This window comes from Monodon monoceros, unplaced genomic scaffold (genome assembly GCF_005190385.1).
Source record: "Monodon monoceros isolate NGI ecotype Baffin Bay Population unplaced genomic scaffold, NGI_Narwhal_1 Super_Scaffold_12, whole genome shotgun sequence".
Lineage (NCBI taxonomy): Eukaryota > Metazoa > Chordata > Mammalia > Artiodactyla > Monodontidae > Monodon > Monodon monoceros.
The window spans coordinates 64,074,059-64,099,117 of NW_021703768.1; the positions used below are offsets into that span (position 1 = coordinate 64,074,059).

Sequence of the window (25,059 nt, forward strand, 5' to 3'; positions counted from 1 at the left end):
CTCTGGCAAGGGGGATTTGTTCTTCATATATATGACTCTTTCTCTTTTGTTGTGTTTGTTCATTTGTTTTTCAGATTGTACATATAAGTGAAATCATATAGTAATTGTCTTTCTCTGTTTGACTTATTTCACTTAGCATAATACCCTCTAGTTCCATCCATGTTGTTACAGATGGCAGTTTTGCCATTTTATTTCCATATGTCTTTGTTCTCTTTGGGTTGATCTTGTTTGGGACTCTCTGTGATTCCTTGATTCTGTGGGTTCTGAATGTCTGTTTCCTTTCCCAGGTTAAGGAAGTTTTCAGCTATTATGTCTTCAAATATGTTCTCTGCCCCTTTCTCTCTCTCTTCTCCTTTTGGAACTCCTATAATGCAAAGTTAGTACACTTGATGTTGTCTTAGAGGTCTCTTAAGCTGTCCTTTTTTTTTTTTTAATTCGTTTTTTCTTTTCCTGTTCAGCTTGAATGATTTCTACTACTCTGTCTTCTAGTTCACTGATCTGTTCCTCTGTATCATCTAGTCTACTGCTGATTCCTTCTGGAGTATTTTTTTTCTTTCAGTTATTGTATTCTTCAACTCTGTTTGGTTCTTTATATTTTCTAATTCTTTGTTGGAAACCTCCAACTTCTCACTGTGCGCATCCATTCTTTTCCTGAGTTCTTTGAGCATTTTTATTATCATTACCTTGAACTCTTTATCAAGTGGATTACTTATCTCCACTTAGTTCTTCTTCTGGGGTTTTATCTCGTTCCTTCATTTGGAACATATTCCTCTGTTGCCTCATTTGCCTAATTCTCTGTCTTTATTTCTGTGTATTTGGTAGGTTGGGTATGCTTCCTGATCTTGGAGAAATGACCTTATGTAGAAGACGTCCTATGATGCCCAGCAGCATACTCCCCTCTCATCCCCGGGCCTATCTGCTCTAGGGAGTGCCCTCTAGGTGGACTGCATGGGCCCTTCTATTTTGTTGGGGTGACTGCTGTGGGCGTCCTGGTGGGTGTGGCTGACCCCTTGTCTGGTTTGGTTGCCATGCCCTGAGTAGTGTGAAGACTGCTGGCTGCTGGTGGCAGGGCCAGGTCCTGACGTGGCTGGCTGCATGGCCTGGTGTCCCAGTCCTGATGCTAGACTGCTGGTGGGCAGGGCTGGGTCATGAGGTGCTTGGGCCAGGACTAGTGCTGGCCATTAGTGGGCGGAGCCTGGTCCTGAGGCTGGTGTTGGCCTGTTGGTGGGCAGGGCTGGTTCCTGACATGGTTGGCTGTGAGGTCTGGGATGTCCTGGAGCTGATGCTGGCCTGCTGTTGGTTAGGTCCAGATCCCATGGCTGATAAGCCAGAGGGAGGATTCCAAAATGGCACTTCTCGTCACCAGTGTCCTTATGGTAGAATGAGCTCCCCAAAATGACTGCTGCCAGCATCTATGTCCCCAGGGTAAGTTCCAGTTGCCTCCTGCCTCTCCAGGAGTCTCTCTAAGATCAGCAAGTGGGTCTGACCAAATCTCCTTTCAAATTACTGCTTCTGCCCTGGATCTCAGAGCATGTGTGATTTGGTGTGCACACTTTTAAGAGTGAAGGCTCTATTTCCCCCAGCCCTCTGGCTATCCTGAATGTAAGCCCAAAGCCTAATGTTTTAGGAGGCTCATTCTCCTGGTGTAGGACCCCCAGGCTGGGGAACCTGATATGGAACTCAGGCCCCTTGTTCCTTGGGGAGAACCTCTGCAGTTGTAATTATCCTGCTGCTTACGGATCACCCACCCAAGGGTATGTGTCTTGACTGTACCATGTTTCCACCTCTCCTACCCATCTTGTTGGGGTTCCTTCTTTATATTAAGTTGTAGAAGATCATTTCTGCTAGTTCTCATCAATAGTTTCTCTTTAAGTAGTAATTTTGGTGTGCCCATGGGAGGAGGTGAGCTCAAGGTCTTCCTATTCCTCTGTCTTAGCCACTCCCCCTCTATTATCCATTTAAAATACATTCTTATGTAAGGTGTAATTCTTGCAGTATTTCATACTTTTCATTATTATTATGGTGATCTGGGATCAGTGATCTTTGATGTTACTACTATAACTTGCTGAGGGCCTAGATGACAATTAGCATTTTTAGCATGAAGAATTTTTTAATTGAGGTGTGTACATTGGTTTTCTTATACATAATAGTATTGCACACAATAAACTACAGTATAGTGTAAATCTTTAAATCATTTGGACAAATGCCATATAACTTTTATGTGCACTGGGAAACCAAGAAATTTGTGCAACTCACTTTATTGTGATATTCACTGGCCTGGAACCAAATCTACAATATCTTCAAGGTATCCCTGTATCGTGTTGACTGTTATAGGTCCTTTGCCTTTCCATATACACTTTAGAATCAGTTTCGTGAGTTCTACAAAATAGTTTACTGGGATTTTGATTGGGATTGCACTGAATCTACAGATCAGGTTGGAAGAACTAACATCTTAACAGTATTGTCTCCTTGTCCATGAACATGGACTATATCTCCATTTATTTAGATCTTCTTTGATTTTTTGTCAGCATTTTGTAGTTTTCCACATACAGGTCCTGTATATATTTTATACTTATATCTAGGCATTTAATTTTTGAGGTATATTGTAAAAGCTGTTTTTTAAAATTTCAAATTCCAACTGTTCCTTGCTCATATAGGAAGCATTTGACTTTTGTATATTAACCTTGTATCCTGCATCCTTGCTATTACACTCACTTTTGCATATTGGGGGGTCAGTTTGGGGAGATTTTCTACATTGAAAATCATGTCATCACAAATAAAGACATTTTTATTTCTTCCTTTCCAAACAGTGTACCTTTTATTTCCTTTTCTTATTACACTAGTGAGGGTTTCCGTACTATGTGCAATAGGAGTGGTGAGAGAAGACATCCTTTCCTTGATCCCAGTCTTTGGGGGTAGGGCATCTAGCTTCTCATCACTAAATATATTGTGTAATGGTAGCTGTAGGTATTTTGTGGATATTCTTCATCAAACTGAAGAAGTTCTCTACTCATAATTTGCTGAGAGCTTTTATCATGAGTAAGTATTGGGTCTTGTCAAATGCTTTTTCTTTTGCATCAGTTCATATGATTATATGATCATTTTTCTTTAGTCTGTTGATGTGGTATATTACATTGATTAATCTTCAAATGTTGAACCCGCCTTGCATACCTGAATAAATCCCACTTGGTTGTTGTGTATAATTTTGTTTATACATCACTGGATTTGATTTGCTAATATTTTGTTGTGGGTTTTTACTTCTGTGTTCATAAGTTACATTGGTCTGTAGTTTTTCTTTCTTGTAATGTCTTTATCTGATTTTGGTATTGGAGTAATGCTGGTCTTATAGAGTTGAGTTAGGAAGTGTTCCCTGTGCTTCTTTTTTTCTGGAGGAGACTGTGGAAGATTTGGATCATTTCTTCATTAAATATTTGGTAAAATTTACCAGTGAAGCTATCTAGACCTGATGACTTTTTTTGTGGAAGGTTATTAATTATTGATTCAGTTTTGTTAATATATATAGGACTGTTCAGGTTGTCTGTTTTTCCTTGTGTGAATTTTGGTAGTTTGTGTTTTTCAAGGAATTAGTCCATTTCATCAAAATGATCAAGTTTGGGGGCATAGAATTGTTCATAATATTGCTTTATTTTCCTTTAAGTGTCCATGGTATCAATAGTTATGACCCCTCTTTCACTTCTGATATTGGTTATTTGTATCTCTCTCTTTTTTTAATTAGCCTAGTTTATCAATTTTACTTTTTTCAAAGAAAGAGTTTTTGGTTTCAGTGGTTTTTCTCCATTTCTCTATTTTCCTGTTTTTAATTTCATTGATTTCTGCTCTGATCTTTGTTACCTTTCCTTCTACCTACTTTGGGCTTAAGTTGTTCTTTTTCTAATTTCCCAAGGTGGAAGCTTAGATTATGGATTCTTAGATCTTTCTTTTTTAATATATGCACTTAATGCTATAAGTGCCCCTTTAAGCACTGCTGTTACTACATTCTGTAAGCCTCACTTGAATTTTAAGATTTGTGTTATCAATTTTCATGATCTTTTTTCTTCACATATTCTTTACGTATGGCTTCCTGTTGCTGTTTCATAGTCGCATTGGTTTTTTTTTCTGAGAATATTAGTTTCTTTGAAGTTTTCTTCTCCCTATATTGTCTCTTCCTCCAAGTTCCTTTTATTTGTTTTGGTGCCTATGTGTTTTCATGTACTTTTGTATATGTATGGTATAAATAAAATTTAAAAATGGAAATAAAAGAATAATATGCTTTAATGAATAGGATGGCATACCATTGTTAATGAGAATTGTTCTGAAGTTTACCTTGTGCTAGCGTAATTATTGTTTCTTTGAAGATGACATTTTCTCTCTGGCTATTCTATCTTGGAGTTCAAAAGTTTCACTGTAGAGTATCTAACTGTGGACTTCTCTTTACAGTCGACTATTGAACCATGTGAGGGTTGGGGTGCCGATTCTCTGCAAGTCAAAAATTCACATATAACCTATAGTCATCCCTCCGTATCCATGGTTCCTCCATATCCATGATTCATCCAACTCTGTGGAGTATTGCAGTATTTACTATTGAAAAAAATCTGCAGATAAGTGAGCTGTGCAGTTCAAAGCCATGTAGTTCAAGGGTCAACTGTATTTATACTGCTTGGTAATGGGTTACCTATATCTGTTGTGTTTTTCATCAGTTCTGGAGTTCCTGGCGTTATCTTTTCAAGCATACTTGTTCCATGCTCTGTTCTCCTTACGGGGCTCCATTCTCATTCTGTCATCCATGTTTTTTAACTTCTTTTTTCATATTTTCTTCTTCCTCATCTCTCTGGGCTACATTTTAGGTTATTTCTTCAGATAGGTCTTCCTGTTTGTTCATTTCTCTTAAGCTCTATATAATCTTTTTTAACCCATCTTTAAAGTATCTCTCATTTTTTCTGAGCCTCATGTGTCCTCAGTTCATGGTGACCATCATAAGTGGCTCTAGTAAAGCCCTTTCAGTAGTTTATTGTCTTTTATCCTTCATTTCCCACTCCTATTCCTTACTCAGGGCACCATTCAAATGTGTTTAATAATCTATATCTTTTTGTTTGTATATTATTGCAAAATTTGTATTGTTTTATTGTGTTTTACAAAAGTAACAGTTTGTAACAGACTGGAAGTTTAAAAAAAGTCATTCACTATCAACTGTTTGAGGAACATTGCTGAAAAGTGTTCCCCCTTCTGGATTTAGCCAATTGCTTTCTTTTGATATCATTTAACTTGTCCCTCTATCCTTGAATTTCCTGTAAATATGCAGTTAGTGCTAAAAACTTGATTAGATTTGGATTCAGGTTTTTTTTGTTTTTTTGTGGGTTTTTTTGTTTGTTTTTTTGGGCAGGAATATTTTGTATGTGATTCTATGTCTTCCACATTAATTGATGGTGAAGTTGGTCACTGGATTTAGATGTGTTGGCCTGATCCCACCATTATAAAGTTCCCCTCAACCTTTCATCTAACAGTTTTAACATCCATTGATAGCCATTGCGTAGTCCATTTATTGTTTTAGGGACTATGAAGAAATGATTTAAAAAATTTTAATATCTTTCTGCATTTATCAACTGGAATTCTTATCTAAAGAATTCTTCCTCAGCAACTGTTTTCTTATCCTAAAGTACATTTTGTAAATAAAGGGCAGGATAAATTCTTAGTTCTTTTCTCTTAGTATATCAATTTTCAGAGTAAAGGGTTACTGCCCTAGCAACTCTCTAATGAGTGGTGGTTTTTGGTTTTGTTTTTAGTATCATTATGATCTCTTGGTTTGTTTGTTTTTTTTAATCCATTTGCTTTGTGGTCAGTCCTTTGTAGTCTTCATTTATTTGAGGTTCATTTGTCCCATTTAAGCCAGTGATACTTAGCTCCTGTGTCCTTTTTATATTGTCCCATTAGTCATTGATAGATTCCTTCAAGGTGTCTCAGGCTTATTTGATGGAGCTCCTGCCACAGATCAGAGGTTCTTCTACTTTATTCATAAAACTAACTTTTAGTTTTCTTGTACCTCTCTCATATGCTTGTTTTCTATTTCTTTAATTTCTGCTGTTAGCTTATTTGTTTTCATTCTTTTTTTTCTAGTATAAGCATCTAAGTCTCTAGGTATCTGTCTTTAAGTATTCACTTTTGCTGAATCTCGCAAGTTTTTACATGCAGTATTTTTATTTGTGTGTAGTATATTTTATATTATTTGATACGTGGTACTTACAACTATTTATACTTTCAACTATGCATCCTTTGACCGATGAGTTATTTAGATAAGTGTTTTAAATTTTAAATAGTTTATGTATGCATGTTATGTTGTTAGAGTTTGTTTTCATGTCATTTTTGTATATATAGAGGAATTTCCCCAACTAAATTACAGATTCTTCAAAGCAATACTCTTACATTTTATTTGTGTCTATTCCCTGGCTCTGTTTCTTGGCATGCAGTACATGGTATAATATTTATATGTCAGAGAATTAAATGAACTATCATACTTCGTATTTTCTAGGCACACAAGAATTAAATTCTGAGTAAGTCTACAAGTAGGATGGACAGTTATTTTAAAGCAGCAGTCAGTGACTTGGATAAACTCCTCGATGATTTTGAACAGAATCCAGGTTTGTCAGTTTTTCATTTTTACCATTAATGTAATTTTAAAATGTCCGTAATTAGTACTCTTAGCAAAACTTGGTTTCAATTTTGGTCACATGGTTATCTTCTGTAAAACATTCACTTATTATAATGAAGTAGTGTATTCTTATACTGAATAGAACCAATAGCCAGAAATAGAAGTAAGAAAGGTAGAAGTTTCTCTCCAGATACACGTTTAGGTAAAAGAAAGACCTTTAAAAACAACATACGAACCAGCTGAAAGCAACCTGAAAGTTCTATATTAATTGGTATTTCATTACTATGAAAGATAGTATTTTCCTCATCTTAGGATGAAGACTAGGAAACTGGAGGGCAGAACAAAGAAGTTAGATTGTTTTTCAGCTCTTCCTTCGTCTGGTTTTTATAGTGCAACTGAGTTATTTTGAGTAGAATTTCTATCATATTATGACATCTACATTAAAAAGTAAAAACCCCAAGTAGTTTAAATCCAAGTGAAAATAATTTTGGAGGTTAGTACTATTTTGCAGGAGAGTAATATATTTCTGGTCTAAAAAAAAGTTTAGAAGTCGTAGAAACCATAATGTCTTTGTAATAATTTTGATTTGGGTCTCCTGACTAACATTATATTTCTATTTTAATTAGATGAACAAGATTATCTCCAAGATGCACAAAATTCGTATGATTCTAACCACTATTCAGTCTCTTCAGAGTTGGCTTCCTCACAGCTAACTTCACTGCTTCCAAAGGATCAACAATGCATTAATTGTTGTGCCTCATCAGAAACAGGCTATGAAACAAATCAAATTGCCCTGAATGAAAAAACACTTGAGGGACAAACTTCTATACAAAATGAAAAAAATGTAACAGGACTTGATCTCCTTTCTTCCGTGGATGGTGGCACTTCAGATGAAATCCAGCCTCTATATATGGGACGATGTAGTAAACCTGTCTGTGATCTGATAAGTGACATGGGTAACTTAGTTCATGTAACTAATAGTGAAGAAGATATTAAAAAATTATTGCCAGATGATTTTAAGTCTAGTGCAGATTCCTTGATTGGATTGGATTTATCTTCAGTGTCAGAAACTTTCTGTATTTCTTCAACAGACCATGGTAATAATACAGTCAGAGAGGAACAGAATGATGTCAGTTCTGAATTACAAAACAGAGAAATCAGTGGAACTAAAGAATTTGGTATAAAAGTAGATACGACACTTTCAGATTCGTGTAATTACAGCGGAAAAGAAAATTTAGAGGATAAAAAGATCTCTAATCAGTTAGAACCAGTTGTTGATTTCAACATGCCATCTGCTTTGACTCAACAAAGTTCCAAAATGTTTGATGCCAAAGACCACCTACAGTACAAGAACCAGCCATGTGAATTAGTAAAAGCTGATGGCTGTTTGGTAAAAGAGGAGGTAGATGTGCCAGTCATAGCTGCCCCAGAATGTTTAAAAGAAGGAGGCAGCACAAGTGCTTTGTCTTGCAGTCTTCCAAAAAATGGAGGTTTATGCTTAAATGATTCAAATTTAAGAGATGAAAATTTCAAGTTACCTGACTTTTCCTTTCAGGAAGATAGGACTGCTATATTTATAAAACAATCTGCAAAAGAAGACTCAAGAAATTTAGATCTTAAAGATAATAAGGATGAAAACCAAGATTCTGCTTCAACTTTACATGTTTCAAGTGAAAATACATATTCCTCATTGTCCTGTCTTCCAGTACCTGGGTCTTTGTGTGGATCATTAATTGAAAATAAAGCTCATGGTGATAGTTTACCCCAGAATGAATATAAAGATAATATAAAAGATGCAGTGACTGTGCATGAAGAAATACAGAAGAATATGACTTCAGGTGGGGAACCTTTGAAGGAGACTGATCTTTTGAAACAGGAAAAATGTAAAAACATACCTCATCAGCCATTAATTGAAAAGATGGGAGATAGAAAGGCAGATTCTAACCAGATGGTAGTTAGAGTTGAGTCTTTGGATTACCCTGATAACACCAGTTCTTCTACAGCTGCAGAATCTCAAATAGAGCTTTCTGGTGCTAATGCCCCAGAATCTCCTGATGGTTGTGAAGGTTTCACTTTTTCAAGCAATGATATCAGTGGACAAGATCTGGATTACTTTAATATTGATGAAGGCATGAAAAGTGGTGCACCAGTTAGTGATGCTGAACTTGATGCCTTTCTAACTGAACAGTATCTTCAGCCTAGTAACATAAAACCATTTGAAGAAAATGTAAATGACTCAAAATCTCAGATGAATCAGATAGATATGAAAGGCCCAGATGATGGAAATGTCGATAATATATATTTCAATGCTGAAGCAGGAGCTACTGGGGAAAGTCCTGGTATTAATATGATTTGCGAAACGGTTGATAAACAGAATACAACAGAAAATGGTAGCCTTTCTTTAGGGGAAAAAAGTGCAATTCCAGTTGAACAAGTGTTATCTAGCAGTAAGTCTGAGATTACAAATGAATTATCAGTCTCTGATAGTAACAGTCAATCTGTTCATGTTGGAGGTGCCAGACCTAAGCAACTGTTTAGTGTTCCATCAAGAACAAGGAATTCAAAGGAACCAAATAAGCTGGATGTTCCAAATATGCCTGAAAGTGAACCCAGAATAGCGAATACCATTGTTCCAACCACCTGTGCTACAGATTCTGTGACTGATCCTCAGGTTAGCTTCAATTCTAATTACATTGATATAGAAAGTAATTTTGAAGGTGGATCCAGTTTTGTAACTGCAAATGAAGAATCTCTGCCTGCAAACACTTGCAAAGAAGGCCTTGTTTTGGGCCAGAAACAACCTACTTGGGTTCCTGATTCAGAAGCTCCAAATTGTATGAACTGCCAAGTCAAATTTACTTTTACGAAACGGCGACATCACTGCAGAGCATGTGGAAAAGTAAGCTATAAAAATCTTTGTCTTTTATTCTTTTAAATGAAATTTAATGTGACAAAAATGCTGATAAAGAGATGATTACAAGATTCAGTTAGTTTAAAATCATCGTTTTTCACCTACGTGGAAGTGTGTAAAGCACTGTCATTTTACAGATTGCTTGAGGTTTGAATAAATGTCACATTTTCATGGGTATTACATACTGGGAAATGAGGAACACTAATTTTTGTGAAATCTAAGAATACGTTTCATTCTCTCTCTAACATGAACACGTCAGATGCACGGAATTCAGTCAGCTTCCAGTTTATCCTTGAATACTTAATTTCAAGACTACTCTGCAGCTAGTGTTATGCTTGATACTTGAGATAAACACTGAGAAAAAAAGCAGATTGGCTTGCACAAGGTTCAGAACACTGAAGCTGTGACCTCATTTGTGTTCTGACTATCTTAATAGTCTATGGACTCAAGAGTTGCCTCTAGAAGTAACATTGCGTTTTTTTCAGCATTTTCCAGTAATATGTTAGTCTCAGATCAACCCTACTCTCTTTTAGAAAAATAACATTCTACTTGTTTTTCTTTTTTCTTTTTTGCGGTATGCGGGCCTTTCACTGTTGTGGCCTCTCCCGTTGCGGAGCACAGGCTCCGAACGCGCAGGCGCAGTGGCCATGGCTCACGGGCCTAGCCGCTCCGCGGCATGTGGGATCTTCCCGGACCGGCACGAACCTGTGTCCCCTGCATCGACAGGCGGACTCTCAACCACTGCGCCACCAGGGAAGCCCCTCTTTTTTTTTTTTTTAATTGAGTATAGTTGATTTACAATATTATGAAAGTTTCAGGTATCGAACATAGTGATTCACACTTTTTAAAGATTATACTCCATTTGTAGTTCTTATAAAATACTGGCTATATTCCCTGTGCTGTACAATATATCCTTGTAGCTTATTTATTTTATATTTAGTAGTTTGTACCCTTTAATCCTCTAGCCCTATCTTGCCCTTCCCCACTTTCCTCCTCCCGATGGTAACCACTAGTTTGTTCTCTATATCTGTGAGTCTGTTTCTTTTTTGAATAACATTCTCCTTTTAAAAGTTGTAAAGGAGGGGGACTTCCCTGGCGGTCCAGTGGTTAAGACTTTGTGCTTCCACTGCAGGGGGCACAGGTTCGATCCCTGGTCGGGGAACTAATAAGATCCCGCATGCAGTGTAGCACGGCCAAAAAGTTAAAAAAAAAAAGTTGTAAAGGACCACAGAAAGCTTTTTAAGTTATGAACTTATTCATTAAGAAAGTTTTTGTTCCCTTCCAATTAACGTAATTGATTTAAAGGAATTCTCATCAGAGATACAATTTTAAATTACAGAAACCTCATTTAAGTAAAATAATAAAAATAAAAAGAATCATTTAATAATTACCTATGATTATGGTGATTAGAAAACTTGTTTATGTAATCAGAAAAATGGTTTTTGGTTAGAGTTCGGGTCTCTCCTCCCCCTGCCTCCAGTTGGTATAAACATGCTTGAAACAAAATCAAATTTGATATTTTGTCCTTTATAGGTATTTTGCGGTGTCTGTTGTAATAGGAAGTGTAAACTGCAGTATCTAGAAAAGGAAGCAAGAGTATGTGTAGTCTGCTATGAGACTATTAGTAAAGGTGAGTATTACTCTGACATATCTTCTTCCAGTAATTGAATATATCTTAAAAACAACTGGATTGTGACAAAGATAAACTTCTTTATTTTCTTAAGGCAGGGACCTAGTGTTGACTTATCTGGCTTAGGTGGGACATCCCAAGGCTTGGTTTCTCTTCTTTTTGTTCTACTCTCACAATTATTACTACCAGTGTGGAAAGGAAGCATTCAGCTTCTGGAGTGGCAGTTCATTAACTTTTAACAGGTACCAAGTCCCTAAATGCTGCATTTCATCTGCCTATTTGTTTTTGTCACCATCATTGTCATCCTCATCATCTTAATCTAAACATTTATAGAATATCTACCAATAAATAGTATACAGTCTTACATATTAATAGCATAAGGCAAGATAATAGTTCCCACCTTATAGAAAATTACAACCTAAAGTGGGAATAAAAGATAAAGTATAATATTTATAATTTTTATATAAATTCATAGGACTGTCACACTATTTGCACATTTTTGTCTTTTATATATTTTTTTCCCTTCTCAGTTTTAGAATTTTGTTTGTGTTTCCCATTGTTTCTCTGGCTCCCTAGCTAGCTTACTGTTATCAGCAATAATCTTACTTGAGTTCTCACAGTTTTGTGTGTGTGTGTGTGTGTGTGTGTTTTTCTTCAAATACACGTTTGTTCTTTTGAGTACTTCTTGGCATTTTCAAAGATTTGTTGACAGTTTAATTCCCAGCAAATATTACTTGGGACTTTTAAGACCAGGCCTGTGCGCTAGCCCAGGTGCTGCTTCCTGTTAGCCAGGAGAATAAATACCTGATAATAATTTGTTTTTCTCTTTTGAATGAAGATAAATTTTTTCAGCAATTCTTCAAAAAGCTCTGATGTGAGTCTGTTAGCCTGAGGTAAGCTGCTTTACTCCCTGCTGTTGACCTCTGCTCTGGAAGATAATAGAGTGTAAATCTTCTTGTATTTCCATATTGCCACCAGTGTTTATGAAGAATTTAAGTGCTTGTAGCTGTGTTGTTTTTTGCTTATGCTATTTCAGTAGCCTTTAAGACTACTGCTGGTGCCGTTAGCCAAGCAACCTGCTAGAGTTAAGAAATCTTAGAGCAAGCTCCCACATAATTCTGTCTCCCCATTTAAAAAATAAAACAGCCATGAAGATTTGAAACATTATTTGAGTTGACAGGTCAGATTTTTAGGTGAACATTAAAACATATTGACCGTAAGGATCCAGGAGAGGAGAAGATTTAGTCACTGAAGAGACTTAGTAGTCTCTTAGTGAGATCAAGCATTGGTTTATCAAAGAAAATATTTGGAATGGATTTATTTAGTTATCTGTTTTATTTATTCTGTTTTGATATCTTATAGCATGCAATTTCATTTATGGCTCTGTTTATCATTAATTTATACACCACAGGAAAACGTAAATAAAAGTTATTTTAACTCCAACTTTAGGGTTGAAAACAGTAGACATGATCATTTAAAATAATGTTACTAATAAGAGGAGAAAGGTGGCTCAAGGGTTATAAGACAAATTCCACAAAGGAGAAAAGATAGTTTCATTAGAGATTGTGGATAATGAGGAAGTTGTGCTGAGACTGTATAAGTTTTAAAGAAGCATGCGTGTGAGTGCCATTACATAAACTTAGAGGAAGTTGGAAATTACTTTGAAACTCAAAGTACTGTGTTTGGATTTTACTTGGTTAGCGGAAGCCATTGCATGAGGGTGCTAATTCATTGGCACTTGAGGAAAGTTATTGTAACAGTGGCAGCATTTATAGCAGATCAGTTTGGAGAAGTGCTGAAGGGAGAGGTACCAGTGCTGTTCCGTGTTATTTGGATGAAAAAATCATTCAGCAGTATTCAGGCAGTGTTCTGTGCTTTGGAGCTCCAGCTGAGAACAAAATATATTCCCTGTTCTTATGGAGCTTTTGATCTCATGGACCTTATGAATGTGAGGAGATGTGGACAGAAAGCAAAGAGAATATCAGATGGTGATAATATTCTAAATGAAAATAAAAGAGTATAAGAGGGACAGATAGTAACAGACTGGTGGCAAGAGGTAGAAATTTTAAATGGTGGTCAGAATAAGGGTTTATGATAGTATGATGTGTAAGCAGAGACCTGAAGGAAGTGAGAGAATAAAGCCACGTGGAAGAACTTTCCAGGCAGAAAGAATAGTAAGAGCAAAGACCCGAAGCTAGAACAGTGCTTGCTTCCCTTGTTGAAGAACAAGGAGGCCTCAATGGCTGGATTCTAATGAGCAAGTAGGATTTTAGTGAGAAATGATGTCAGACAGCTAACTGGGAAAGCAGGGGAGGTAGAAATGCAGACTATATAGGGTCTTGTGGGCCATTGTAACAACTTAAATTTTCATTCTACTTTGGAAGCCATTAAAGGATTTTAAACAGAAGAATGATGTGATATGATTTATGTCTTAAAAGAATCACTAGGAACTATATTGGAAATAGACTATAGGAGTACAAGGGCAAAATCAGATGGTCATATTAAATAACAATGATTTTCTTTAGTAGATATCAAATATATGCTAAAATTATATTGAAATAGCTAATTGGTAGCTTATACTGAAGTGGAGTGCTGCCAACTAAAAGTAAGGATATTATCTTTGCCAAGTGCCACTTCTTAGCCATTAATTTCTTTCTCCTTACAATTTGAAAAATAGAATATTTATCATGATTTACTTTGAAGGTCAAAAACACCTGAGATCAAGTTTTTTTTCCCTTTATAGCTCAGGCATTTGAAAGGATGATGAGTCCAACTGGTTCTAATCTTAAATCTAATCATTCTGATGAATGTGCCACCATCCAGCCTCTTCAGGAGACTCAAACATTCAGTATATCTTCACCTACAACTTTACCAATCTCAGCACTTAAACAACCAAGTGTTGAAGGTAACTTGAAGAAAATGTTGTGTCTAATATTAAAGATAAATTATCAAAGTAGAAGTTTTCTAGTATTGACAGGATCTAGTGAGAAAAGAGAAACCAGACTAGCTACCAGAAGGAATTTAATACAGGGAACTGGTTATACATGTACATTAGAAGGGTAGAAGAACAAAAAGGGCATGCTCAAGTGACTCAGAGATTAGTAAGTACAGGAAGCAACCACCATCCCTAGGGTTGGGAGAATGCAAAGGGAGAGGCAGTATTACTAGAACCCCGTGCAGGAACACCAAGAGATGCTTGGTTCTCAGACCTAGTATTCAGGGATTAGGTTACCATGTCACATGACTGGTACTGTGACTTCTAGAGGAACACCAAGTGGCAAATGCTGGGACCATCAAGGAGCCTAACAGGGTTGGTGTTCAGATAACAGAAGGAGTGTCCCAGGCTTGATGTAAGGAGTACTAAAGATCACAGGACATGTGGGTATATCTGGTGGTGCCGCTGCTGTGTAAGTCCTGGCAGGAACTAGAAACAGAAAAAATTCCTTCTGTTCCCACCTTCCAGTCTCCAACCAGAGCCTGTCATTGCTGGAATGTGACCAGAACCAACTAGCAAGGGGGTCTGGGAGTTGCACTTTCCAGACTTCCAGCCTGGCATCAAAGAGCACCATGTGGAAGGGTGGGCTTGGGTTTGAGAGACAATAGGTAAATAACTGGCATGTCTCCCTTTCCTTAAAAATCTATTTTTAAATGTATATTTTACCACAATAAAAAATGTTTCTTAAATCTTTTAACAAACTTCTAAAGATTTAAAAAATCTTTGGGCTCTCTGTTTTTTTACAGTCTATTGTAGTTTAGGATCTTGAGTAAAGCCTGTGTAGACTTTTTATTTATTTTTTTAATGTTTAAAATTGAAGTATAGTTGATTTACAATGTTGTGTTAGTTTCAGGTATACAGCTCAGTGATTTGGTTATACATATACATATATATATATCTATCCTTTTTCAGATTCTTTTCCCTTATAGGTTATTACAAGATATTGAGGATAGTTCCCTGTGCTATTCAGTAAGCCTGTGTACACTCTTAAAAATAAACTGTTAGTCTGTAACATGCTAGAAAATAACTGTAATTGTCAGTTAGAGACAAATTCAAGTATTTCTGTCAACTATTTTTGATCTCACTTAATAGCTATTTTCTGTTTATCATTATGACTTAAATAATGAGTTTCAGCATATATGGCTGTATATTATAGCTCTAAAGATGAATGAATCTGCTTTTAAAAATATTTATTCTCTTATATTGACTTTTTAAATCATTAAATTATAAAGTATTGCAAATACAAGAAAGATAACCTTATTTAATATGTCCACCCATGTTGCAAAAATTATACATATATGATTCCAATTTTTTCAGTGTTATCTGTATTATGATATGGAAGGTAGATGTTGGTCCTTTTGATGTTTATATGTTCTAGAATCATCTGGCAGGAATTTTCATAACCTTCCTCCGTGGATGCTTTTTAATAAAAGAGAACAAATATTTATGCTGACATCTAGTTATTTCCTCCAAATTTGAAAGGAAAATATTAATAAATTTCAATATCAACATTATAAGAACAAAGCATGTTATGCTTCTCTTGTTAAGTAAGTTAAAAGTAGGAAATGACCTCTGATGCACAAGTGATTCTGTTTCTTTCTTAAGACTTTTTATGCTTCTTTCTTTTGTTATTCATACTTTTTTCCCTTTGCTTGTTTACCATGCTCTGGTCTGTTCCATTTTCCCTCCCTGTGCCTTAGTCCCTAAATTTTATTCCACACTCACAAAGTTAGCCTTAATAATATAGGCTTTAAATCTGCCTTCAATGTCTTTAAGGTATAACCTCTCCTGTCCACTCTTTTTCTGTGTACGGGATTCCTAGGGCCAGCCCTGCCTTTGTATGAATTAGAAAAAAACTTCAGCTCTGGGTAGATGAATCACAAAAGGCCATTTCTCTAGGCCTTGAAACCCTGAGAATGCAGGGCTTGCCAATGGTTAGCAAAAAGCTTTTGAAAATGTTTCCTGACCCATTTAGTATTAAATCATTGCAATATTATCAAATTAAAATGCTTTACTTTTTAAACTGATTCTAGGATTATGCTCCAAAGAACAGAAGAGAGTATGGTTTGCAGATGGTGTATTGCCCAATGGCGAAGTTGCAGATACAACAAAATTATCATCTGGAAGTAAAAGATGTTCTGAAGACTTTAGTCCTCTCTTACCTGATGTGCCACTGGTAAGGAATCTAAAGAATGACTTGTTAATTTAATAAAATTTTATTTTGTAAGTAATTCCTTGTGTGATTTTTTAGAGTACTTTTTTCTTTTAAATGCTTTGAGCTTTGTAAATGAGAAACATATGATGTATGAATATATTTTAGATTTTACCCTTTTTTAACGTCAGTTTAAGGCAGTGATTCTTAAACTTTTTGATCTAAGGACCCTTTATGCTCTTAAAAGTTATTGAGAACCCCAAAGAACTATAGGTTATGTGGGTTATGTTTATTGATAATTACTGATATAAAATTGACAAACATTTAAAAAATTAATTAAAAAATAAACTCATTAAATTAATAGAAATAATATTTTTAATGAAAAGTTTTTGAAACAAAAGTTTAGTGAGAGGAATAACATTGTTTTACATTTTTGTGAATTTCTTTAACGTCTGGCTTAATAGAAGATAGATTCTCACATCTACTTCTAAAGTCAGTCTGTTGTGATATGTTTTAGTTAAATTATATGAAGAAAATCCTAGGACTTCCTGAAAGGGTCTTGGGGACCCCAGAGATCCCTGGACCACATTTTGAGAACCACTGGTATGGGGAAATAGAACTGAGATTTAGTAAGTTAATTTAGACTAATTTGTTTAATGATTTTCAAATATTCAGTAAAGTACCTGATGGTAGTATTTATGTTTATACAAATGTGCTAGGTGTTAAATAGAAGATACATAATATAGAATCCCAGCCCACTAATAACTCTCATTGTAAAGTAGCAAAATACTCATAAAAGCAAGTATTAACACATGAAGTAGGAATGCTTTTTTATTCATTAAACAAATATATATTGAGCATCTCCTCTGAGCCAGTTACCTGGTTTATCTTGGGTAAAGATACATCAGACAAGATGGATATGTATCCTGCTCTCTTCAAGTTCACGTATCATATAAACTTATGTTGTTTGTCAGTAAGAGTTCATGAGCTAGGTTTTACAAGTAGCTCTAATTACCAGAAGTATGTTTCTTAGCTAGCACATACCCTCAATCAATATTTTAACAAAATGGAATTTCTATAGAGGCTAGTATTACTTGAGTTCATAAACAATTCTCTATCGACTTAGGTTTGGCCTGTCCAAAAAGAAAGGGGCTTACTTGAAGCAGACTTGAGGTGTAGTTTATTCTAGGTGGTTACTGTTGTGGAGTATGTCTGCCATTTTGCTTCCTAACCACTCCCCTCCCTGCCTTCTCCCTTTTTCCTCTCCCTTGCCACCCCCCAGCCAGGCTTTTTTGTCTGTTAGGAGGAGTGCCTTGAGTTGAACTAAGTGTGCTCACTTTGTGGTATGGTATAGGATCCTGAAGTTCTCCTTGCCTCCTTTTTCCAGTCTATAAAGTTAGTCATAAATACCTACCTGAGCATAGAGTAAAGCTAAACCTGTGCTCTTGAATTTAAAGAACCAAAATGGTACTATTTCTTGGGAAATTTGGCTTCTGAAGAAAGAAACTATGAACTGATTTGGGTTTTTGTTTTCCATATTTTACAGATGATAAACACAGTGGATCATGCCCATTCTACTACAGTGGAAAAACCAAACAGTGAGGCAGGCGATATAAGAAATGAGATAATTCGAAGTCCTATTTCTCAGGTTCCATCTGTGGAAAAACTGCCTACAAACACAGGGACTGAGGGGTTGCCTACTTCTGGCTCTTTTACACTAGATGATGATGTTTTTACAGAAATTGAGGACCTATCAAGTCCTACTGGTGTCTTGGTTAACAGTAATTTACCTGTTGCTAGTATTTCAGATTATAGGTTATTGTGTGGTATTGACAAGAATGTTTGCAATAAGATTAGTCTTCTACCTGATGATGAGGACAGCTTGCCTCCTCTTCTGGTTGCATCTGGAGAAAAGGGATCAGGTAGGATAGCAGTTATTTAAATTTAAAAAGGAGGTGTTTTTTTTTTTTTTTTAAAGGAGAATATATTGATGAATTTTGTCTGTGATATATAAAATGTATTTTTTAAAATTTAGACAGTGTGGTTGAAATATGTACGATGGCATGGAACTCTAGTTTACAAAAAGTCTTACTGTATAAAAACAAATTCTAAAAAGATCTGACCTTTTGAGTTGATTTGAATGTGATTCACTTATCTCATCTGGGTCCCTAATTTAAAATAAGGCAAAAGTCCAATACAACAGGGAAATTCATAGACTTTTAGTCCTGTATTAGTTTTGACTCCATATCATTTTTTTTTTTTAAGGAACATAGTGCCTAAAGAAAAGAATATTGGATTGGATGACAAAGCTAGGAATTCTAGTTCCTCATCTGCTACTTAATACACGTATGACTTGAAGCATGCAATTTAATCTCTTGGGCCTCAGTTTCCTTTGTAAAAGAAGAGAACTTAGGTGGTCTTTAAGGTCCTTTCTAATCTGGAGATTCTGTGGCTATCTCCCACCTTGGAGTAGTTCCCTAGGGATATATTCTTGTTACCCCAGGCATTATGCTGAATCTTACATGAAATGATTATGTTCTGTGCATGATAATGTAGGGGAATGAAGCCTAGGATCTCCGTTCTGAAAGTAGGAGCCATTTCATGATCCTATTGATAGTGGCAAAAATATCTTAAGCCCTGTTCTTTGCATGCCATGTATATTTTCCTGTTAGTTGTCAAGTTCTTTTTTCACCACTTGTCACTGACATAAGGCATATGGCAGCAAGCCATATGTACAAGCATGTATAACTTGGGTCTAGACTACTTTCACAGCTGTAAATTTCAGAATTTATAATTGGAGTGGCTGGCAGATAGGAGTCCACTTTACAAAAACATTTGTTTTAAAACTTTAAAGGTACTAAAATTGTATCAATATGCTGTTTAATCAACATATTTGTGCATAGACTATATATAATATAATTGATCAGGATTTATATGTATTATAATATTAATATCTTTACATAAATTGAAAAGTAAAAATTAGAATATAACAGTTGTCCAGGTGTTGATTGATTTTATAAAACGTGTTTGCTTTTGCTTTTAAATGTGATTAAGCCATTGGTGGATTTATAAATGTTTTTTTCATTATAGGCATATTTAACAGGAAGACATGTTTATTCTAATTAATATATTATTTTCATGTTTTAGTGCCTGTAATAGAAGAACACCCATCTCACGAGCAGATCATTTTGCTTCTTGAAGGCGAAGGTTTTTGTCCTGTTACGTTTGTCCTAAATGCTAATCTACTTGTGAATGTCAAGTTAGCATTTTGTAAGTAATGATTCATCTTTCTTTGCCTAATTGGTAAGCAGGATTTCTGAATAATTAATCACATTGGTTAAATTTAGACTGGCAATGGTGAAAAATAAGCAGTATTGGATATTGGTTTTTGTAGCCAAATATTAATATAAATAAATTTTGCAGTTTTATATGCAGTGGGACTTGAAGTAATAGCTTAAAGATTTTTACTAGTGTCCTTCATTCAGTCCTAGGTTAAGGCCATGGGCTTATAACAAGCTGTATTTTGATGCTCATGATACAGCTGACCATATATTTTTTTTTTGAATTTTGGAATTTTATTTAATTTATTTTTTTATACAGCAGGTTCTTATTAGTTATCCATTTTATACGTATTAGTGTATATATGTCAATCCCAATCTCCCCAGCTGACCATATTTCATATAGCTTTTAGGTAAATTGAATTTGCTAATTGAGATAAGCAAGAATCCTGATTTAGTAACAATAAAGACAGTTTTAAAGTAAATGACACTAGACTTAATTAAAAGTAAGGAAGTAAATATTTCTCAGTAATAAATAGTCCTCAATACTCAATAATGCATCTCTTAGCTTTTCATTCTCTTTGAAACTAACCTGATTCTTACCCACTACATTTCAGCTTGTTAGTGCATCTTTTATTTTACTGTTGTGTATTTATTTTTTATTTTTTATTTTGCGGTATGCAGGCCTCTCACTGTTGTGGCCTCTCCCGTTGCGGAGCACAGGCTCCGGATGTGCAGGCTCAGCGGCCATGGCTCAAGGGCCCAGCCGCTCTGCGGATCTTCCCAGACCGGGGCACGAACCCGTGTCCCCTGCATCGGCAGGCGGACTCTCAACCACTGTGCCACCAGGGAAGCCCTACTGTTGTTTATTAATTGACTCCATCAGATAATTTTTCATCCTTTCTCTTTTTTATATTAATCTCATACAATTCAATTTAAAGTTTTTGTGAGGAGAATGTTGGGAAATTAAGGAGTTTAAAAAGTTGTGCTTCATGCAAAGGACAATTATATTTAATTATTTTGTTTAATAGAAGTTGACATTTATAGTTGTACACTTTTGTCACTTAAGATTCCTCAGACAAATATTGGTACTTCTCAACCAATGGATTGCACGGCTTGGGACAGGCAGAAATTATTATTCTATTGTTATGTTTGCCAAGTGAAGATACTATTCCTAAGGACATCTTCAGACTCTTTATCACCATTTATAAGGATGCTCTGAAAGGTATACCATTTTATTTTGAACTGTTCAGACCAGGGGATGGATAAATTAAGGGCATTTTTGCTTTGGGCTATGCTAACTGTACTAAAGATTTATTTTGTGAAGAGATTGCTGATTACTTAAAAGAGCTCTGTCATCATTTTCAGTCTCCTTAAATTTAGCATTTTATGTAATTAGTGTCTTTATAGTTTTTTTAATTTTAATAGTGAAAATATATTTACCTTCTTGGTCTGTTTACGTGTCTACACAATAATCCCCCCTTATCTGCGGGGGATAAGTTCAAAGACCCCACTAGCTGCCTGAAACCACGAATGGTACTGAACCCTATGTACACTGTTTTTTCTATACATACATACCTGTGATAAAGCTTAATTTATAAATTAGGCACAGTACGAGAACATCCGAATTGCCAACAACACTTCTCTTGCACCTTGGGGCCATTATTAAGAAAAATAAGGGTTACATGAACACAAGCACAGTGATACTGCAACAGTTGATCATAACTGAGACAGCTACTGAGTGACTAATGGATGGTAGCATATACAGCGTGGATAAGCTGGACAAGTGATTCACGGTGTGGCTCACATCCCAATGGGGCAGAGCAGGATAGCGAGAGATTTAAAATTTGCTGTTTATTGAATTTTCCATTTAATATTTTTGAACTACAGTTGACCAGGGGTAACTAAAACCATGGAAAGCAAAACTGTGGATAAGGGGGGACCACCGTATACTTTTCTGTCTGTATAAGATTTGGGGGACATGGTGATGACTTTTCACTTGACCATGAAGTAAGGAGAAAAATTTTAAAACACTTAACGGTTAGAAACATTCTCAAATTTTTGTTCACAATTCCCAGTCTTCAGGAATAACTGAACTTTGTGCACACAAGGTATTCAGTGCTTCTTCAAGAGTGGAAATAAATAAAAGATATTTTACATTGCTTTTATTTAAGTTTATACTGGGACATTCAAACTCATAATGCTGCTTCAAAACAACTTAAAATCTTTTTATAAATGATTTTATTTCTAGGAAAATACATAGGAAACTTGGACAGTATTACCTTTACTGAGAGTTTTCTCAGCAGCAAGGATCATGGAGGATTTCTATTTATTACACCTACTTTTCAGAAACTTGATGATCTCCTGTTACCAGGCAATCCTTTTCTTTGTGGAATTCTTATCCAGAAGCTAGAGATTCCCTGGGCAAAGGTTTTTCCTATGCGTTTAATGTTGAGATTGGGTGCAGAATATAAAGGTAAGTTTTAGAATAGTAAGCTAAATTACATAGGTTCAAATATACTGAATGTAAATAAGAATTTCAGATATCATTAAAATAAATTTTTAATGGATTAATGGGACTACTTTTGTTTTGATGTACTTATAAAATTCTAAAACAGCCCTCCTCTACTACCAAATTAGTCTAGACAACCTTGCTATGTCCTGAGTTTCTAGATATTCATAATTATTATAATTAACTTACCTTAAAATTTTTTTTGAATTTCAGAAAAAAACATAGAAAACCTTGAAAAGTTTTCTTAAAAGTATTTGCTATAGGGAATTCATTTTGTTATGTTGCCTACATATTAAGAAGGTAAATGCCCCCCCGCCCCACTTGTGTACACCATAAAGCCAAACATAAATGGTTGTGAAATAGTGGTCCAGTCTTACGTGTATGGTTATTTCTGAGTTGAAATCATTTCTGTGTTCAACTGTCTTTGAATTCGTACCCTTTCTTTATCCCTCACTTTTTTAAAGAATAATTTATTTGTTGCATGTGAAGTACATCACATCTAAGGAAAATTTAGGCATTTGATTCTTGTATAATTTAATAGTTATTTTCTTGGAGGAAAATTAAATGTAGAGAAGTTATAAAAGTTACCATTACTATTTCAAAATGGACAAATTCAGTGAAAGAGATACTCATTTAAATCTATTTGGCAAATTTATTAAACTCTCTGTTCTGAGGGGTTGGTCCTTACCATTTAAGATTTAAATATGGGATACTATTAAATTGTGGTGCAAGAAGTAAAAATTAACTTTCATCTCAGGTTTTGTACTGTGTGAACCAAAGAGCTTAAGAGACTTCATTCTGAGCCAAGTGTTTCATCCATTCAGCCTAACGTTTTGTCTCTGATACTAATATTTGAATGCTATTTTTATGGAAGGTTAGATCAAAATACTTAGCTAATCTTAGTCAAATGAGGATTACCTACGCTTTTATGTTGAGACTATTTGCAACACCATTACATGTTGGATTAGATGATTTATGAGGTCCGTTTGTAACTCTGACAGATGTCATTCTAAGCCATAACCTCTTGAAAATTACTGTTTTAGATAAAATTACCTCTATCAAGTTGCAAAGGATGCTCTCTTATTCATAAAAGATGAAGTAAAAAGTCAGCATTTACCTTAATCATATTGTTTATCATTTTAATGTGTTTTACCACTAATTTATGTTTCTTTCTGTACTCTCTGTCATCCAAATAACTTAGTTGTCCTTTTTAAAACTAAAATATATGCTTGTAATAGCAAAGATATGAGTTGCCCTGACTTATTTTTTTTAAATAGATAATGTCATGTGTGTTTTCTTAGACTTTTAAGGAGGTATATTTGTATAATATGTATTAGAGAGGTTTCTTTGCTTAACCTAAGCTGAGAACTGAAATTCTCAGGTTAATTCTTGGGTTAAAAATGTGTCCGATTTTTATCATCATAGAAATAGTCTTACCTTCCTTTTTTCACTTTCCTTTTCTTCCAGAATTCCTGCTGCATTGCCACCAAGGTACTTTTCCTTTTTGGTGTGCAATATTTATAGTGTCCTAAAGAAACAGAAAAGTAGTTAGGTGACAGAGTCCATATCACTTCTTCTCTGCATTGACTTCTCTGATTCTATGTGTTCCTTTTATCATGCTGACCCAAGAACTATAAAAGTTTACTATCACCCATAAATTCACACAATTGAACATTAATTACAAATGCCTTAAAAATCTTGAATTCTTCATATTTTGCTTTAAATTATCAGAATATTTCTTTTTAAATTATGAGAACTTTATGTAGGTCTAAACAGTTATGGCCATCATAATGTTTGGAAACAACATGTATGATGAAAGATTAAATGCTTTGGAATCAGGCCAAGCCTAGTTTCATATCTGTTTCACCAGTTATTAACTTAGAAACCATAGGCAGGGTTATTAATCTGTGTCTCTACTTCCCCATTTGTAAAGTAGGGATAGACATACTTGCCTCATTGGGTTGTTATAGGGTTTAATTAGGATAATGTTTGTAAAGGTCCCAGTTCAATGTAGCATCTGGTAGATACATGGTATGGGTTAATGTCATTTCTTACTTTCTCCAGAGAACTGATTGAGTGGTATTTATCCGTAATGTTTGACAAATGAAAATTAAAGGTAATAAATTTAAGATTTTTTTGTTTTTTGTTGATGGTAACCAGTTTTCTATTCTTGTGTATAGCATATCCTGCTCCTTTAACAAGTATCAGAGGCCGAAAACCTCTTTTTGGAGAAATAGGACACACTATTATGAACTTACTTGTTGTGAGTAATTGAACTGTTTTATTAAGTGTTCTTATATTGTTACTTTAACAATTCATTAAGCAAATTTTACATACTTATATTTTTCTATTTTAATTTGACATTTGGTATAATGAAAGTTCATTTATAATAAATCCTAATTCATTTAACATAAATGGCGTCTGGTTTTGATGAAGTGCTTTTTAGAACACGTCCTAATTTATGTATACCTGATTCAAATTGCCTTTTGATTCATTCTGCTGCAGTGCTTACACATTTAGGTAATGTGAGATCCACACAGTTGTTGAAGCTTTAGTAAAAGTGTTAGTAAAGTCAATCAATTTGATGATTTTGAGCAAACTGTGGCCCAAGTCACCTCATTTTTAATAGGAAGTATTGGTTTAGATGATCTCAGGTTCCCTTCCACCTCTAATTTCTGTAATTTTGTGTTTACCTCTTATTATAGAAATGTATTTCAGTGGACTTGCTTTCTTTTTCTTTTAATTAATTAATTTTATTTTTGGCTGCATTGAGTCTTCGTTGCTGCACGTGGGCTTTCTCTAGTTGCGGCGAGCGGGGCCTCCTCTTCGTTGCGGTGCGCGGGCTTCTCATTGCGGTGGCTTCTCCTGTTGCGGAGCACGGGCTCTAGGCATGCAGGCTTCAGTAGTTGAAGCACGTGGGCTCAGTAGTTGTGGCTCG

The 25,059-nt window shown here is 35.3% G+C and overlaps 1 protein-coding gene across 7 annotated transcripts in view; it reads left to right on the top strand.

Moving 5' to 3' along the window:
- Positions 1-25,059, top strand: part of ZFYVE16 (zinc finger FYVE-type containing 16) — a 55,473-nt gene that overhangs the window by 9,255 nt on the left and 21,159 nt on the right. For 6 of the 7 annotated variants that reach the window (XR_003792658.1, XM_029216545.1, XM_029216546.1 and 3 more), the window contains 10 exons: positions 6,524-6,632; positions 7,270-9,542; positions 11,088-11,184; positions 13,928-14,089; positions 16,213-16,355; positions 17,878-18,253; positions 19,479-19,601; positions 20,679-20,834; positions 21,861-22,085; positions 24,302-24,384. Coding sequence is in view for 6 of the 7 variants with exons in the window: in XM_029216545.1 (XP_029072378.1) it covers positions 6,563-6,632; positions 7,270-9,542; positions 11,088-11,184; positions 13,928-14,089; positions 16,213-16,355; positions 17,878-18,253; positions 19,479-19,601; positions 20,679-20,834; positions 21,861-22,085; positions 24,302-24,384 (3,708 nt within the window). In the remaining variant the exon portion in view is untranslated. The remainder of the gene's footprint in view (positions 1-6,523; positions 6,633-7,269; positions 9,543-11,087; positions 11,185-13,927; positions 14,090-16,212; positions 16,356-17,877; positions 18,254-19,478; positions 19,602-20,678; positions 20,835-21,860; positions 22,086-24,301; positions 24,385-25,059) is intronic. The other variant, XM_029216549.1, reaches the window with a different exon arrangement.